Genomic DNA, 20,050 nt, shown 5'->3' with positions numbered 1-20,050 from the left:
TCTGCTACCTAGGCAGCAAAATAACTGATGATGGATGGAGCAAAGAGGACATAAAAAGCATATTAGCACTGGCAAAAAAGGCACTCCTGTCCAAGAGATGTCTACTAGTATTTAACATAGGTCTTAATTTGAGGAAGAAATTTCTGAGCATGTAAGTTTGGAGTACGGCATTGTATGATAGTGAAACGTGGGAAAACTGGAACAGAAGAGAGTCAAAGTATTTGAGATGTGGTGCTGCAGAAGAATGTTGAAAATTAGGTGGACTGATAAGGTGAGGAAAGAGGAAGTTCTCCGTAGAATTGGCAAGGAAAGGAATATGTGGAAAACACTGACAAGAAGAAGAGACAGGATGATAGATCCGTTACAATATCAGGAAATAACCTCCACAGTACTGGAGGGAGCAGTGGAGGGTAAAATCTGTAGAGGAAGACAGTGATGGGAGTACATCCAGAAAATAATTGAGGACATAGATTGTAATTGTTACTCTGAGATGAAAAGGTTGGCACAAGAGAATAATTTGTGGTGGGCCACGTCAAATCAGTCAGAAGACTGATGGTTAAAAAAAATCGTCACAGAAGCCTTTCATTTACACTTTGTTGGAATATCAGCAGGTATTTTCACAGAATTCGGTATGATTTGAAATTCTGGTGTAAAAATAATGAAAATTCCTGGTTGGAGCAGTACCTAAAATAAGGGAAAGGCAACTACCCACTTGTAGCAGATTGATGCATGACACAGTAATGTTTACTCTCTCTCTCTCTCTCTCTCTCTCTCTCTCTCTCTCTCTCTCTCTCATGGCCATGGCAAGAGTATTTAGCAGTGTGTTATTCTCAATGTTCCATTCATATTTACAATTTTAGCATTTGACGAATGTAAGGACTTATGAGTGTGCAAAGCTGGTTTAGGAAGAGACTTGGACATTTTCCTACTCTCGAGGTATGAAGTAAGGAGATTGGCCATTCAGTTATCTGAGTATGCTTGACCAGTTAATGGAAATAAAAGCTTTACTTACATTGTTTTTGAGTGTCAGAAAAAGAAGACAACTGAACCAAAATTTGGAATTCAGTACTAATGCTTTACAGAAAAGGCAGTTCATGGAATTCAACCAGTTTGAATGTATTTGAGTGTTAAATACTATCAAAAAGAAAGTTTTATTTTTATAATAACGATTGAAGTGTTTCAGGAATTCCTTTCAGTTAATTTCTCTATTGTGAAATAATACTGAACGATTGATAGTCACAATTAACATAACTTTTTGTTGTCACTTGAAGAAATTCCTTTATGTAATGCTATCTGTTGTTTTAGTGTGTTGTTCTGCTTATGTATAGTAGCTAAATTTTCAGGTTGGAGGCATTGAAGACTTGGATATTATAGAAAATGATAGCACAGTAGATGAAGACAGTGCAGATACTACCTCCTGTGCAATCACTGATGCATCACCACCAACTCAGGAATCTCTGCATCCTGATTGCGTGGTCCCAAAAGAACCACAGGTGCTTAATGCAGTGCTGCTGACCCCAGGAATAGCTGTATCTTCTGGCCAGTCACCCAGGATGCAACTGGTGCAAAGGATGAAGCTGACAACAGCAAGTGATGTGCCTGTTGCCTCAAATCTGAGACCGAAAGGTGCAGTGCAGTTGCAGCAGCCCATCGTGTGGTCTGGTGCAGCAGGCACAGCGCTGACACCAGCACGAGTGGTTAGAATTGCTCCCAAAGTATCTCCTGCAGTTACCAAAGTCAAGTGAGTCTTCCTTTTTAGTCACTTTGATATATTTTGTGTGTGTGTGTGTGTGTGTGTGTGTGTGTGTGTGTGTGTGTGTGTGTGTGTTGAAATGTAGCACATGTCAGCAAACACATAGGTGTTACCTTTGCTCCCATGTGCTTGTGTGGAATATGAGAGGCAGATAATTTTAGTTAAATGTTTCCTGAAGTGTTAGCATAATACTCAGTACTGTATCTTTGTATTAACAGGATCATTGTTCTGAATGTTTTCGTTGCAGTTAGTGTGTTACAGGGTACATTAATTCATTAAGTACCATTATTGTTTCCCCCTTTCTTATTCCATGTGGATATGGCATGCAGGGAGAGTGCCTGGCGGTAAGCTTGCATATGGGTTTAAATTTCTCTTTACCTTCATGGTCCTTCTGCAAAATACATTTAGGGGAAGTTTATGTTGCTTAATATTTCTTGAATATGTGCTTCTGGAACTTTATCAGAGAACTTTTCTGCAGTTTGTAACATCTTTCTTGTGGCTTATGCCACTGGAGTTAGATGAGCATCTTCGTGATTTTCTTGTGCTTGCTAAATGTTTTAGGCACAGTCAACCTTCAGGCATCAGTTTTCTGTTGATCTTCCTGCATTTTTTTGTGTTGTCACTTGCTGTGTACAACAGCATCATCTTCGAATAGCTTCACTGGAAAGTGATGGCCCTATACCTCTCCCTTTTGGTATGCATGACTAATTAAATTTTTAACTGTTTCTCCTTATTAAAACTTATCTCATAAGTTTTATCTTGTAGAATGTATATCTTCTAGGACCACTGCCTGCTGCCTTCTGGATCTCATTGACAAACAGTGCAACCAGAGTTTCATAAGTTTGCTGTTTATGGAATGCTTCTTGATTCATACAGAGATATTCTCAATGAACTGTCTTGAAAACTGGAATGACCTGTGACTTCTTCCAGTCTCATGGAATGCTTTGTTGTTCCAGTGACTTAAAGTAAACTGTTGCAGTAAGGAGAGCAAGTTAACTTCATGAAATCATACAGGTATACCTTCACGTATAGTGACATCCCTTTGATTCCATAACTTTCTTTTCGATGCCCACTTATCTCAGTGTCCACCAATTCAGCATTTGGTGACAGGTGAAAGGAAAGGCCATAGTACAATCTTTCTCAGCAAAACAGTCAAGCATTTTGGCATTCTCTCCATTATTCGTAATGATCTCTAAGTGATTGGATAGATAATTTTATCCCTTTCATTTAATTTACATTAATGCCAAAATATCTACCATTCAGCAGGTATGTGGGATTTTACTTTTGGTTTCATTGAATGCTGCTTTCCTACAGCTTTTGTTTGTGAACAAGGCTTTGGTCTCATGTAAAACTGTATGAAGCTCTCTTTGTTTTTGCCACAACTTGATGGCATGATAATTGAACCATTGTGGTGCACCTCAATCTCAATCAGTTGTACTAAGCATGTGCTGTTGAAAGGAGTATTGGACAATTCTCTTGATTTTATGCTTTGATACTCCACATTTTTGGATCCAGAGATGATTCTTTCATATTGTCCTTGGAGGTAATCTGTTACGTGCTGCACATAGGTAGCAGAAATACTTCTCTACCTTACTAAAAACTCCAATTAAAATTTTGAGGTCCTGCTACTTACAAAAATTTCATGCTCAGAAAACCTGTTATTGATGCTATTATTTAAAATGTTACTTTCACATTTCATTTGACATGTGTTAAAGGGTAATATGCATTAAAAAGAACCAAGTCTCAAGGTTTATTTTTCGTATATAGTCCTGTGATAGATTAAAAATTTAATGGTAATAATGAGAGAGAAAACAATTACTCTAAAAAAGAAAAGTGAGAGTTGAATTCTTGAGCAATTTCATATGCAACAGGCTTTTGTATGGAAAAGTCTGAAGCTTTCTATCATGCAGAGAGATATGTTGCAATTGATGCAGTATCAGCTTTTTTTCTTCTCTCTGTGCTTTGCCAGAAAATTGCCTCAAGTTCTCAGAGCAAATCCCGGAAACCTATGTTGAATGTTGCTTCATCATGAGATTCATCTGTAAGAAAGGTGAGCTTAAGAAGAATAAAACATACCTAAACTTTAATCACAGTTGCAGCATCTGTAGCAACAATATTAGTGACAAAAATTGTAGCAGACCACAGCTTATCTGATTATGAATTCCTTGAGACTGTTCTCACTCAGATATTTTAACCCCCCAGCTCAGAATCATTGAATTCTTCCTCTTGTGCTTCCAAAATTTCTTACTCACTTATTAAATATGACATACTTGCAGCAGAACAACAAAAACCTGCAAAACCTGATGAATATATGCATGTAGTTCATGACAAATTTGAGCATTCGATGGCTCAGGCAGTCGCTACAGCAGCCCTTAGGTTTACTATTGCTTCTTTTGAAGTAATTGTAGAAATTGATAACGGAAGGCAGCACATGTCCAGGGATGTGTAGCAAGATGTCTGTACATTTTTCTTGTACAAAACCAGTCCGGTTTTTGAGTTACATACCTGGGTACGGCTTTTGAATACAGTGTTTTGGCCTTGGTCACCAGAGTGTAAACACATATAATACTTAATACCCTAAAAGCCTTGTTGCTATTTCCAGTGCTCTACATTCAAAGAAAAGAAAGTTTGGGTATGTTTTCACTATAAGATGTAAGACGCTGGTGTCGAGTAGTTTCTTTAATTACTGATGGTAATTGTGGTTAAAATAATTTGTGCACTATCAAGAGTCCACGTCCCTGGCACCTGTTCTAATTATGTGAGTCATGCACCCTGTATTCAGTACTGTACATTAATTTGACATTCTCAAGAAATTTACACATGGCAATGTCAGAGCTTTCTCAGAAGTGTTTGCCAGTGCAGCTTACCATGTCTGAGCCGTACATTAACTTGAATTAGTTCACATTTAGAATATCTTCACTTGAGAGTAATATATATTATCACTGAGTTAATACATCACTGACCACTGGTGCCCTGCCTATCCTAGCAATTTCAGTTTCCTGTTGGGACCTAAGATGCTGCTGCAATTTAATTTTGGATTCAGCCAGATTTCTTTTCCTGCTTCTACAAGATCTTACCATGGACGTTACCGAAGTTAAGTAATAGTACATCCCCCACATCCCATGTTCAGGAATGGCTGCTTTTTTTATTAATGCTTTTTTTATTATTATTACACTACTGGCCATTAAAATTGCTACACCACGAAGATGACGTGCTACAGACGCGAAATTTAAACGACAGGAAGAAGATGCTGTGATATGCAAATGATTAGCTTTTCAGAACATTCACACAAGGTTGTCGCCACCTACAACGTGCTGACATGAGGAAAGTATCCAACCGATTTCTCATACAAAAAACAGCAGTTGACCGGCGTTGCGTGGTGAAACGTTGTTGTGATGCCTCGTGTAAGGAGGAGAAATGCGTACCATCACGTTTCCGACTTTGATAAGGGTCGGATTGTAGCCTATCGCGATTGAGGTTTATCATAGCGCGACATTGCTGCTCACGTTTGGCGAGATCCAATGACTGTTAGCAGAATGTGGAATCGGTGGGTTCAGGAGGGTAATACGGAACGCCGTACTGGATCCCAACGGCCTCGTATGACTAGCAGTCGAGATGACAGGCATCTTATCCGCATGGCTGTAACGGATCGTGCAGCCACGTCTCGATCCCTGAGTCAACAGATGGGGACGTCCCCAAGACAACAACCATCTGCATGAACAGTTCAAGGGCGTTTGCAGCAGCATGGATATCAGCTCGGAGACCATGGCTGCGGTAACCTTTGCGCTGCATTACAGACAGGAGCGCCTGCGATGGTGTTCTCAACGACGAACCTGGGTGCACGAATGGCAAAACGTCATTTTTTCGGATGAATCCAGGTTCTGTTTACAGCATCATGATGGTCGCACCAGGTTTGGCGACATCGTGGTGAACGCGCATTGAAAGCGTGTAATCGTCATTGCCATACTGGTGTATCACCCGGCATAATGGTATGGGGTGCCATTGGTTACACGTCTTGGTCACCTCTTGTTTGCATTGACGGCACTTTGAACAGTGAACATTACATTTCAGATGTGTTACGACCCGTGTCTCTACCCTTCATTCGATCCCTGCGAAACCCTACATTTCAGCAGGATAATGCACGACCGCATGTTGCAGGTCCTGTACGGGCCTTTCTGAATACAGAAAATGTTCGACTGCTGCCCTGGCCAGCACATTTTCCAGATCTCTCAGCAGTTGAAAACGTCTGGTCAATGGTGACCGAGCAACTGGCTCGTCACAATACTCCAGTCACTACTCTTGATGAACTGTGGTATCGTGTTGAAGCTGCATGGGCAACTGTACCTGTACACGCCATCCAAGCTCTGTTTGACTCAATGCCCAGGCGTATCAAGGCCGTTATTACAGCCAGAGGTGGTTGTTCTGGGTACTGATTTCTCAGGATCTATGGACCCAAATTGCGTGAAAATGTAATCACATGTCAGTTATAGTATAATATATTTGTCGAATGAACACCCGTTTATCATCTGCATTTCTTCTTGGTGTAGCAATTTTAATCGCCAGTAGTGTATATATATATTTTTTTATGATATCAATATAATAGAGGGAAACATTCCACGTGGGAAAAATTATATATAAAAAAAGATGAGGTGACTTACCGAACGAAAGCGCTGGCAGGTCGACCTGCCAGCGCTTTCGTTCGGTAAGTCACCTCATCTTTTTTTTTATATATATATATTTTTAAGTCGTCAGTCTTCTGTCTCGTTTGATGTGACCCACCATTAATTCCTCTCCTGTGCCAGTCTCTTCATCTCAGAGTAGCACTTGCAACCTACATGCTCAATTATTTGCTGGAAGTATTCTGATCTCTGTCGTTCCTCATATTAAGGCCTATGTTTGATACTAGTAGAATTATCTTGGTCAGGAACGCCCTTTTTGCCAGTGTTAGTCTGCTTTTGATGCCCTCCTTGCTTCGTCCATCATTGGTTATTTTGGTGCCTTGGTAGCAGAATTCCTTAATTTCATGTACTTCATGACGATCAATCTCGCTGTTCTCATTTCTGCTACTTCTCATTACTGTCGTCTTTCTTCGATTTATTCTCACAAGGGAACCTTCCCATCGCACCCCCCTCAGATTTAGTTATAAGTTGGGACAGTGGATAGACCTTGAAAAACTGAACACAGATCAATCGAGAAAACAGAAGTTGTGTGGAACTACAAAAAAATAAGGAAAATGTACAAACTGAGTAGTCCATGCGCAAGATAGGCAACATAAAGCCTGAGGTGAGCTCAGGAGCGCCTTGGTCCTGTGGTTAGCGTGAGCAGGTGCGGAACGAGAGGTCCTTGGTTCAAATCTTCACTCCAGTGAAAAGTTTAATTTTTTATTTTCAGTTTATGTGACAAACTCTTATGTTTTCATCACTTTTTTGGGAGTGATTATCACATCCACAAGAAAACCGAAATCGGGTAAGGTAGAAGAATCTTTTTACCCGTTCACCAAGTGAACAAGTTAGTTGGGTCGACAACATATTCCTGTCATGTGACGCACATGCCGTCACCAGTGTCATATAGAATATATCAGACGCGTTTTCCTGTGGAGGAATCGGTTGACCTATGACCTTGCGATCAAATGTTTTCGGTTCCCATTGGAGAGGCACGTCTTTTCGTCTACTAATCGCACGGTTTACTGGTGTGGTCGAAAAACAGACACTAAACTTACTACAGTGAACAGAAACGTCAATGAACGAACGGACAGATCATAACTTTGCGAAAATAAAGAAATTAAACTTTTCACTGGAGGGAAGACTTGAACCAAGGACCTGTCGTTCCGCAGCCACTCACGCTAACCACGGGACCACGGAGCTCCTGAGCTCACCTTACCCTTGATGTTGCATATCTTACGCATGGACTACTCCGTTTGTATATTTTGCTTATTTTTTCATAGTTCCACACAACTTCTTCCTGTTTTCTCGATTGATCTGTGTTCAGTTTTTCAAGGCCTATCCAGTGTGCCAACTTATATCTAAATCTGAGGGGGGTGCGATGGGGAGGTTCCCTTGTCAGTCCATCTTCTGTATTAGTCTTTATTCCATTCACCAAATCGAGTAATTCTTCTTTACTTTTCACTTAGGGTAGGAATGTCATTAGCAAATTGTATCATCATATCCTTTCACCTTGAGTTTTGATCCTTCTCCTGAACCTTTTATTTTGTTTCCATCATTGTGTCTTTGATGTACAGATTGAACAGTAGGGGTGATAGAGTACATCCATGTGTTACACCCATTTTAATCAGAGCACTTCGTTCTTGGTTGTCCATTCTTATAGTTCCTTCTTGGCTCTTGTGCGTATCGTGTATTAACTGTCTCTCCTTACAGCTTACCCATATTTATCTCAGAATTTTTGAACATCTTGCCCCAATTTTACATTGTCAGATGCTTTTCCCATGTCGACAAATCATATGAACATGTCCGTTTAGGCTTGCTTCCATTATCAACCACAACGTCGGAATTACCTCTCTGGTGCCTTTACTTTTCCTAAAGCCAAACTGATCGTCATATAACACTTCCTCAGTTTTCTTCTCCATTCTTCTGTACTTATTCTTGACAGCAACTTGGATATGTGAGCTGTTAAGCTGACTGTGCGATAATTCTCACACTTGTCATCTCTTACAGTCTTTGAAATTGTGTGGATGATATTTTTCCGAAAGTCAGATGGTATGTTGCCAGACATAAACATTCGATGCACAAACTTGAACAGTTGTTTTGTTACCACTTTCCCCAATGACTTTAGAAATTATGATGGAATGTTATCTGTCCCTTTTGCCTTATTTTATCTTAAGTCCTCCAAAGCTTTCGTAAATTCTGATTCTAATACTCGATACCATATCTCTTCTAAATTGACTCCTGTTTCTTCTTGTATCACATCAGACAAATCTTCACCCTCATAGAGGCCTTCAGTGTACTATTTCCACTTATTTGCTCTCTCCTCTGCATTTAACAGTGGAATTCTCATTGCACTCTTAATGTTACCTCCCTTGCTTTTAGTTTCACCGAAGGGTGTTTTGACTTTCGTGTATGCTTAGTCAGTCCTTCTGACAATCGTTTCTTTTTTGATTTCTTCACATTTTTCTTGCAGCCATTTTGTGTTAGCTTCCCTACACTTCCTGTTTGTCATTTTTCAGTGACTTGTATTTCTGTTTTCCCGAGTTTCCTGGAACATTTTTGTGCTTCATTCTATTATCCATCAACTGAAGTATTTCTTCTGCTACCCCAGTCTCTTCACAGTTACCTTCTTTGTACCTATGTTTTTTTTTTCCAACTTATGTGATTGCCATTTTTAGAGATGTCCAGTCCTCTTCAACTGTCTACTGAGCGATTACTTATTTCTGTATCTATAGCCTCAGAGAACTTAGTGTATCTCGCCATTCTTAGATAATTCTGTATGCCATTTCTTTGCATATTGATTCTTCCTGACTATTCTCTTAAACATAAGTCTACTCTTCATCACTACTAAATTGTGATTTGAGTATATATCTGCTGCTGGGTACGCCTTAAAATCTAGTATCTGATTTCTGAATCTCTGTCTGACCATGATGTAGTCTACCTGAAATCTTCCTGTATTACCTGGCCTTTTCCAAGTATTCCTCCTCCTCTTGTGATTCTTGAACAGAGTATTTGCTATTACTAGCTGAAATTTATTACAGAACTGAATTAGTCCTTCTCCTCTCTCATTCCTTGTCCCAAGCCCATATTCTCCTGTAACTATTTCTTCTGGTCCTTCCCCTAAAACTGCATTCCAGTCCTCGATGACTATTGGATTTTCATCTCCCTTTTTGTACTTTATTACCCTTTCAATATCCTGTTACACTTTTTTTTTCTCTCTTCACCTTCAGCTTGCAACGTCGGCATTTATACCTGAACTATTGTTGTTGGTGTTGGTTTGCTGTAAGTTCTGGTTATAACAACCCTATCTCAGAACTGTTCACAGTAACACTCTCTGACCAACCTCCTATTCACAACTGAATCCTACTCCCATTATACTGTGATATTACTCTATAGTCATCTGACCAGAAATCCTTATTATTAGAGATGGTTAATGTTAATAAAAACTGCCCAGTCAGTTGCCTTGAAATATGATACCATAGGCTACAATAGTTGAACTGAGAAGGACTTTAGCATTTCAGTTTTAATGACAGTGGATATTATTCTTACAGTGAAGACTGTAGCATTCGGTTTCATCACCTGATCCTGAATGTGATATGCCCAATAAAACTTTTCATTTGTATTATTTGACCAGCCAAGGATAAAAACATTCATCCAGGTGACTGGTTTAAGCCCTCTAATGAATACCAAACATAGGATTTCTATTGGTTCTGATAGCAGTGCTGCAAATTACAAATGGCTTCCACCGCGCAACTGAAGCCAGGTGTCTTCAATTCAGCTAGCTATCTAAAGGAACTGAGGATGACATTTGACCTTACGTGTCAAGTGTCATTCAGTCCGACATGAGCTATGTCTGACAGCAGACTAAACCAAGAGGGCTCATCGGCTACTGACAGAGCTGCTTTCACATCTTGCATGAACCCCATTCCACCCAGCAGACAAACAGACTGCATTCTGGCCTTATATCCAGACATGCCAGATATTCCCTATAGGGCTCCAACACCCACATAACATTAGAGTTCTCTGTGACAAACATACTCACCTCTGTGCTTTTCTGGATCTTTCCTGATTATCAGCTCCAGTCCCAACAGACGAAGTGTCCCATGCTGGCACAGGTGTGCTCTCAGCAGTGAGCTGTATCTTGTACCTGTTATTAAGACACAGAGGGATGGATGAGTGGCCTTTACCCCCATCTACTGGTCTAGAAATGGATGAATCTGCTGTTGTTTGCCATCCGTCCCAAAGTGAGGTTGGACAGGTCAGGTCATGATTGTTGAAAGGTGCAACTTTGGGGCTCCCATGCAATGCCATAGGCACCAGAGATGCCACAGCTTTCAGCAAAGGGGGCTGTATACGATGTGGAAGTAGATGTTAACTCAAAATATTGGAAGCTGACAACTGCAGTAACAAGATGGCAAACTACAAAACTGGAGGGGCTGCAGAAGTTTTAAAGGTCCACTTCAAAAATTATGAACATTAAAGAATGAAAACAAGAAAATGAAAACTAGACCTGGTGTCTTTCAGACAGTAATACAACAGTAATTAAACTTTTCTATGGAAACCAAAATGCAAGCTACTGAATAATGTGTGCTCACTAGAGGAAATTTTCTTTTATATTCATTACTCTGTATTTTCTGTCTCCTTTTATTTTCATGTGGCTTTTCATTTTTGCTTGATTTCACAAATTTAGGAGTGTTCTCCCAAAAATCAGCATTATAATCTTTTGGTTCTACAATTTTATGTGATGATAAAATTATCCTATTGGTAACTGATTTGTATTTTGTTTTGTTCCCATTATTTGGCTGTATCAAGCACAGTATAATGTAAACAAGTGTAGTGAACAGTGGATCAGTCTTTATTTGCTTCCTTGTGTTTCCTATTTCTGAATACCTTAACTCTCTCTCTCTCTCTCTCTCTCTCTCTCTCTCTCTCTCTCTCTCTCTCTCTCTCCAGTGACGATGTCAGTTTCATGTTTGTTTCTTTGCAGTCAGCCAACAGTACAGCACATTATTCCAAAAAGCAGAACTGAAACTCGTTCTCCAAATTTACAAGCTGGAAAAAGCAGCTCCTCAAAGCCAAACAGCACAAGTGGCGAAGCTAGTCCCAACAATGAATGGTTACCCTCTCACAAAAACTTTAAAGTGCGTCACCAGATGCTGACAGTAGACAGTCTCCGCAATTTGTATAAATGTATGGATAAGAACTGTTACTATACTGAGAATGGTGGTCGCAATTTCCTAAATCATTTAAGGAGTCAGCATTTCAACAAAAAAGGTTCAGACTGGAATCGTTGCTCTTATTGTCCTTTCCGAGGTGATGGCACAGCACATGATCTCATACAACACATCACAAGAAAACATGGCCATTGTCAGTATCAGTGTGCATATTGTTTCTTTCGAGGAATGGCATGCAGCTATGTTGTGTTACACCAGGTAAGTTTGATGTAATGTATGTATTCAGATTTTGCAGTTTATGTGTTATGCATGGACTTTCCTTTCCCTGTATGTGGTTATTGTAGTAGCACTGTGACACCAACTGAAACAGCTGCCCTCATCTCCCTTCCTCCTTCTTTAAATAATGTAATCATTATTTCCTCTTTTATCCAGATTTGCTAGTGAAATTCTTCCTCCTTATTTGCAAGCAAAGCTGACTTTGTGTTCATTAAGATAAACCTTTTTCCGTGTGTTTATCCAAATTAATGTATTTTGTGCGGCAGGCTTTTTTGCATTTTAGGAGAGGTTGAAACCTAAGCAAGTCAGCAGGCTTTCATGGTTGTTGTTATTGAAAGTAGCCTCATAGGTTGCTAGGCCACGTTGTGTTCCTTCTATGCAATTGCCATTCTTATACCTTTACTGGGATCTCTTCAGGATCATCATGTATTCACTGTTAGCTGAAATTAGATGTTCAGGTAACCTGAACACCACAAGATCCTGAAGAAGACCCCAGCAGTGGGGTTGAAATGTCAATCACATAGAAGAAACACAATGCAGCCTATCAGCGTAGAAGATTATACCTTCAATGTTGAAACCTGATGCAATTTTAACATCTCGAAAAAAAATGCCTAATGGAAAATTCATTTTTTACAGCATTCCTTTGTGAATTAATAATTAGTTTGTGGAACATGTACATAATGTATACCCATCTAATGTGGTGCAGACCAGTTCATATGGAGACATTATGAATGTAAGCAATGAGATTTTATAACATCTCCCAGCGGTTTCCCATATATACTCCGTAGGATTGAGGCGTGGTAAGAATATCTTACGGACTGGTCCTCTTTTGACTTTTTTCTGCCTCGGAGTGCTGTTGAATACAAAACATTTTAATCCAGTTATCCGTATTGTTCATAGCCAAGCACACAGTTATCTAATCTTGTAATCACAAGGTTACTGGTTCGGTTCTCATTAGAGCCAGATTTTCTTTTATCTCTATTTAATTTAAATGTTTGCTATAAAATGTAAATGGTAATTAAAAATACAGAATCTTAATTTTTAATAAAAATAACATGTTTTTTAGTAACTATTTGCATGAAAAAGCAAATAATATTGTGTTGTAAAAAATTTCAATTTTATCATTTGTTTTTCTTGTCGCTTACATTCTACTCTGTGTGTTTAGCCTGTCAGATGGAATTTGAAGAGTCATGTTTTTTGAGGATCGATTATGGCTCTACAGTGTTATGTTTATTGTGAACGCAATGCAGCCAAAGGAATAGTGAGGGAAATATGGGTTCTGAGAGAACTGATGCTGTTCAGAATTTTCATTTTATCATTAGCTTTTGCAATGGTGTAACCTTAATCCAGTGAAAGTATTATTTACAAACATTCCAAAGAAGAATAATTATCATGTCAGATGTGAAATCTGTTGATGAACCTGACACCTTAATTGAGAAGAGGCAGTTGAAGAAAGCTGTGCAAGGACATTTAAAAAGTGTCTTTAAAAAAAGCCATTGTGTGTTATGTGGTGGTTCTTAAAAATACTACAGTCTTATCAGAGAACTAACAATTTCTGGTGGCAGATCTGCAACAATATATCGTACAGAATTTGGTTGAAATATCTTTTATGTTTGATGAAGAATTGATTGAGTCATAAAATTGACAAGACTTTTTAAGAGGATTCTGATTATGAGCCAGAGGACATAAGGTCAAAAGATCTGGATAACATTTCAAAGTTGTTAGTATCATCAGATCTCATCCAAAATGGAATTTGAAAACCTTCACATGCAGAAGGATGATACCATTTATAAGGTATGAAGGAATTGACGGAATGGGAGAAATGTATTAAAAGTGGAGGAACTGCTTGGGCTCATGGATGTAAAATGATTTTTATAGGAACTTGGCAATTGTTTCAATAAGTGATAAGAAACTGCAAGAATGGGCTTTAGCTGCTGTAAGTCAATATGGAAAACTTATTTTCAAACTTGCATTCCATGGGTTGAGAAACAAACATCAAATATGTCTGTGAAAAGTAACAAAACATGTGTATGAAAAGGAAAGTGCAATAGTAGTGGAATTTTCATTTCAGCAAAAAACTTTTTGCACACAGGGTCATTGTCTGATATTAAATTTTAATCCTATTTCTATTACTAACACAGATTCAACAAGTGTTAAAAAAATCCTACATTGTTAAAATTCTTAATTTATATTAGAGAATAAGTAAACATGGTAAATTTTAAAATTATTTGCTAAGATGCCAATACCAGTCTGTTATCAACAGAACTCCCCCAAAGCAAGGGTCAAGAACTATTTTTCTTCAGAGGCAAAATATAAACAATACAACTCACATTTATATACAGCACAACATAGTATTGACTTTGTCTTAAAAATTGTTGTGTGTAGTTTCTGTGCTTTCCAGCACCAACCGATTCATTAGGAATTAGAGTTCAGAGATAAAGGGACAAATCTGTGAAAATATACAAGAATGCCAGTGTCGCGTCATCAACATGGGGAAGGTGGAAACTAATTTTTATATAAATTGTTTAATTACAATCATAAAATCATAGAGAGACAGGCAAAATTTCTTGTGCTTGTTGATTCTTAGTGATGGCAAACCAAATTGAAAATATATGATAACTTGTTTTTTAATGACTGGGGTTATAAACATGTAAAATTAAATTTAGTCCTCCTAAATGTTGAATAACATTGGGGATAGGCTACAACCCTGTCTCACTTCCTTGTCAACCACTGCTTCCCTTTCATGTCCCTTGACTCTTATAAATGCCGTCTGGTTTTTGAACAAATTGCAAATTTAATGTCGGCAAGTCCATTCTGAAAGTATTTGTATGGAGTGTAGTCATGTATGGAAGTGGAACATGGACAATAAACAGTTTAGACAGGAAGAGAATAGAACCTTCTGAAATGTGGTGCTACAGACAAATGCTGAAGATTAGATAGGTAGGTCATGTAACGAATGAGGAGATACTGAATAGAATGGGGGGGGGGGGGGGGGTAGAGATTTGTGGTACAACCTGACTACAAGAATAGTCCAGTTGATGGGGCACATTCTGAGCCATCGAGGGGTCACCAGTTTAGTATTGGAGGGAAGTGAGGGTGGAAAAATCGTAGAGGGAAATCAAGAGATTAATACAGTAAGCAGATTCAGAAGGATGTTGGTTGCAGTAGTCAGTCGGAGATGGAAGAGGCTTGCTCAGGATAGACTAGCATGGAGAGCTGCATCAAACCAGTCTTTGGACTGAAGACGATGACGACGACGACGACGACAACAACAACAACAACAACAACAACAACAAATAATGCATAGCTTTAGTCCAGCCCTGTGGAGTATATTTTTATAAAGAGCTCAAGAATGTTATAAAATGGCTTCAAAATGACCTGTATTTAATTGAACATAAAAATGTAAAATTGATTCACAAAGGTTTTAAAATTTAGTTTGTGTGATTCACGGTGTGGAAACATCAGTATTTTTGAATATGACGAAATACCCATGGTATGCATCAAATCTCTATGTTGACAGAGAAGTATTTATGAATGGTAATAAAGTATGCTTCTTCAGAGACATTTTAAAAGAACCTTATCCTTGTTAAAACAAAACAAAACAGTGCATTTTTGTAGTGTGCTAATCTTCCTTTTACCATGTTTGTCCCCAGCCTGGGGATAATTACTCCCTGAGGGATAAAATGGAACTTTCTGAAGGTTACAACAAGTGTTCAATTGTTTTTCTGTCTTGAAACTAAATTATTTTTCAAAGATCACTACTATATCACTATTTTGCAAGACTGTAATTAAATAAATTACAAATAATTACTTGGTGAGATGGGACAGTTGGATAATGGAGAGTACAAATTGGTTTACTCATGCAGGAAGAAGAGTTCTATATTGCGGTAATTATGATAGGAAAGTGGCTGATGAAAAAGTATTGAAAGTAGAATACATAGATAAAAGACTGAAGACAGATGATGATGATGATGATGATGATGATGATACTAAGAGGTGGGAAGAAGAACATTGTTTTAATACAATCGTGCCAACAAGTCAGTGCACTGATGAGGAAGTAGAGGAATATTATGAAAAGATAGGATCAATTATGAATAAAGAAAAAGAAACCCCTGCTTCGTTGTAATGGGGGATTTGAAGAGGGGGAAAACTCAGGGAATGGTTGGAAGATTTGGATTGGGAAATACGAATGACAGGAGTGAAACGCTGGTTAATTTTGACATAGAAAATTCTCTCGTGATTCGAAACCCATTGTTAGAAAGCCACCGGAGACAGAGACATGGGTATCTAGGTTGAATGATGACAGATACAAAATTGATTATATCGTAATTCAGAATATACAAAAACTGCCTATACATGGAAAAATCCTGGAGATACTAGTAGGTATCAGATATATTATGTAATGGTAAGACAGAGATTTAGGAACCAAGTTTTAAGTTGTAAGACATTTCCAGGGGCAGATGTGGACTCTGACCACAATCTATTGGTTATGAACTGTAGATTAAAACTGAAGAAACTGCAAAAAGGTGGCAATTTAAGGAGATGGGACCTGGATAAACTGAAAGAACCAGAGGTTGTACAGAGTTTCAGGGAGAGCTTAAGGGAACAATTGACAGGAATGGGGGAAAGAAATACAGTAGAAGAAGAATGGGTAGCTCTGAGGGACGAAGTAGTGAAGGCAGCAGGGGATCAAGTAGGTAAAAAGACAAGGGCTAGTAGAAACCCTTGGGTAACAGAAGAAATATTGAATTTAATTGATGAAAGGAGAAAATATAAAAATGCAGGAAATGAAACTGGCAAAAAGGAATACAAACGTCTGAAAAATGAGATCGTCAGGAAGTGCAGAATGGCTAAGCAGGGATGGCTAGAGGACAAATGTAAGGATGTAGAGGCTTATCTCACGAGGGGTAAGATAGATACTGCCTACAGGAAAATTAAAGAGGCCTTTGGAGAAAAGAGAACCACTTGTATGAATATCAAGAGCTGAGATGGAAACCCAGTTCTAAGCAAAGAAGGGAAAGCAGAAAGGTGGAAGGAGTATATAGAGGGTCTATACAAGGGCGATGTACTTGAGGACAATATTATGGAAATGGAAGAGGATGTAGATGAAGATGAAGTGGGAGATATGATACTGCGTGAAGAGTTTGACAGCACTGAAAGATCTGAGTCGAAACAAGGCCCAGGGAGTAGACAACATTCCATTAGAACTACTGACGGCCTTGGGAGAGCCAGTCCTGACAAAACTCTACCATCTGGTGAGCAAGATGTATGAGACAGGCGAAATACCCTCAGATTTCAAGAAGAATATAATAATTCCAATCCCAAAGAAAGCAGGTCTTGACAGATGTGAAAATTACTGAACTATCAGTTTAATAAGTTGCAGCTGCGAAATACTAACGCGAATTATTTACAGACGAATGGAAAAACTTGTAGAAGCCGACCTCGGGGAAGATCAGTTTGGATTCTGTAGAAATGTTGGAACACGTGAGGCAATACTGACGTTACGACTTATCTTAGAAGAAAGATTAAGGAAAGGTAAACCTACATTTCTAGCATTTGTAGACTTAGAGAAAGCTTTTGACAATGTTGACTGGAATACTTTCTTTCAAATTCTGAAGGTGGCAGGGGTAAAATACAGGGAGTGAAAGGCTATTTACAATTTGTACGGAAACCAGATGGCAGTTATAAGAGTCAAGGGACGTGAAAGGGAAGCAGTGGTTGGGAAGGGAGTGAGACAAGGTTGTAGCCTCTCCCCGATGTTATTTAATCCGTATATTGAGCAAGCAGTAAAGGAAACAAAAGAAAAATTGGGAGTAGGTATTAAAATCCATGGAGAAGAAATAAAAACTTTGAGGTTCGCCGATGACATTGTAATTCTATCAGAGACAGCAAAGCACTTGGAAGAGCAGTTGAACGGAATGGACAGTGTCTTGAAAGGAGGATATAAGATGAACATCAACAAAAGCAAAACGAGGATAGTGGAATGTAGTCGAATTAAGTCGGGTGATGCTGAGGGTATTAGATTAGGAAATGAGACACTTAAAGTAGTAAAGGAGTTTTGCTATTTGGGGAGCAAAATAACTGATGATGGTCGAAGTAGAGAGGATATACAATGTAGACTGGCAATGGCAACGAAAGCGTTTCTGAAGAAGAAAAATTTGTTAACATCGAGTATAGATTTAAGTGTCAGGAAGTCGTTTCTGAAAGTATTTGTATGGAGTGTAGCCATGTATGGAAGTGAAACATGGACAATAAATAGCTTAGACAAGAAGAGAATAGAAGCTTTCAAAATGTGGTGCTACAGAAGAATGCTGAAGATTAGATGGGTAGATCACATAACTAACAGGAGGTATTGAATAGAATTGGGGAGAAGAGGAGTATGTGGCACAACTTGACAAAAAGAAGGGACCGGTTAGTAGGACATGTTCTGGGGCATCAGGGGATCATAAATTTAGCATTGGAGGGCAGCGAGGAGGGTAAAAATTGTAGAGGGAGACCAAGAGATGAATACACTAAGCAGATTCAGAAGGATGTAGGTTGCAGTAAGTACTGGGAGATGAAGAATCGTGCACTGGATAGAGTAGCATGGAGAGCTGCATCAAACCAGTCTCAGGACTGAAGACCACAACAACAACAACAACAACAACAACAACAGCCTAAGAATGCCAGAGGGTACCCTGGGGCATGCCAGAGCATACCCTGGAGATTCGGACCACAACTTGGTGGTGGTGGACTTGCAGATAAGGTTGAAGAAAGCGAGAGGAAGAAAACAGAGAGACATTTTACCTACAGAGACTAAAGGAAGAAGATAAGGATGCTGATTTAGAAAACACGTTTGTGGGATAGATGGCCCAATGAAGAGAGTGCAAATGAGAAATGGAAGAGGAGGAGACAAAACCTTAAGGAATCTACAGAAGTAGAAGGGGGGGGGGGATGAGGAAGTTCAAAAGAATAAGGAATGAATGGGTAACAGAGGCAATGTTGGGTAAGGTTGAAAAAAGAAGAAATTGGGAGACAGTAGGAAATGAAGAAGGAAAAACAATGTACAGAAAGCTGAATAATGAATTAAGGTGAGAAACAGACCTGGCAATAAAGGCATGGATGTAAGAGAGATGTAAAGAAATAGAGAAATACGAAAAGGAAGAAAAATAGGGAATGATGTATAGATCAGCTGCTGATCTAGTATTTGAAGTAAAGAAAAACAGGACAAGTATGAGAATAGAACGAAGTGATGGTACTATGGTTCATAAACCAGAAGTGTTGGGAAGGCGGCAAGAATATGTAGAGTGGCTGTATGAGGCTGATGAAAAGCCAAATGATAGTGAATTAGAAGAGGTGATGAAAGTTAGTGAAGAGGACAAAGGATGCTGTATCTGGGAAGTAGAAGTAGAAAGGGCATTGAGAGAGATAAAGTATCATAAAAGAAGTGGAATTGATGGATTACCAGCAGAGTTATGTGAAAGCCTTCAGAGTAGTGGTGTGAAAGAGTACACACATCTACGTAATAAGATACTGTATACGAAAAAGGTAGATGGCCGGATGACTTTCTCTTGGCAGTATTGATACTGATTGAGGAGGAATGCCAAGAACGTGAAGATTTTAGAACCGTAAGTTAGATTTTGCATGCAGTAAAAGTTTTGTTAAGGGTGAAAGATAGAAGACTTCACGAGACACTGGAAAAAAATATTGCAGAGGAACAGTATAGATTTAGAAGAGGGAAAGTTACAAGAGATATAATTGGACTGCTGAGAATTATAGGTGAGAGAGAGATTGCAAGAGGAAGAGGAGTTTATATTGTTTTCATTGACTCTGAGAAAGCCTTTGATAGGTTACAGTGGAATAAATTAATGGACATTCTAAGTAAGAATGATGTCGACTATAGGGATAGAAGACTGATTAAAAGTCTACACCTACAACAGAAAATACAAGTACAGATTGGGAATGAGTGACACAAGAATTCGGAATGAGAATTAATAAGAAAAAGACAAAATGTGTGGTGATAATTGTAAGAAAACTAAGAACAACTGTAAAGTTAGGACAGGAACTTTATTTTACAGGTCCATCTTGATCACATAAATTTTTACATTTCACTATGACCGGATTCGGTTACTGCCATGTTCAGATCATAAAATCTTCTGATGTATCAATGTCAAACTAAACATGTAGGTACAAAGTAAGTGCTTACT

At 38.7% G+C, this 20,050-nt stretch overlaps 1 protein-coding gene across 1 annotated transcript in view; it reads left to right on the top strand.

Moving 5' to 3' along the window:
* LOC124545909 overlaps positions 1–20,050 on the top strand; it is a 137,344-nt gene that overhangs the window by 30,288 nt on the left and 87,006 nt on the right. The window contains exons 8-9 of the mRNA XM_047124870.1: positions 1,344–1,741; positions 11,402–11,846. Of these exons, the coding sequence (XP_046980826.1) occupies positions 1,344–1,741; positions 11,402–11,846 (843 nt within the window). The remainder of the gene's footprint in view (positions 1–1,343; positions 1,742–11,401; positions 11,847–20,050) is intronic.

This window comes from Schistocerca americana, chromosome 8 (assembly GCF_021461395.2).
Source record: "Schistocerca americana isolate TAMUIC-IGC-003095 chromosome 8, iqSchAmer2.1, whole genome shotgun sequence".
Lineage (NCBI taxonomy): Eukaryota > Metazoa > Arthropoda > Insecta > Orthoptera > Acrididae > Schistocerca > Schistocerca americana.
The sequence above is the reverse complement of the archived record's forward strand: the minus strand, read 5'-3'. Positions and strand labels throughout refer to the sequence as shown.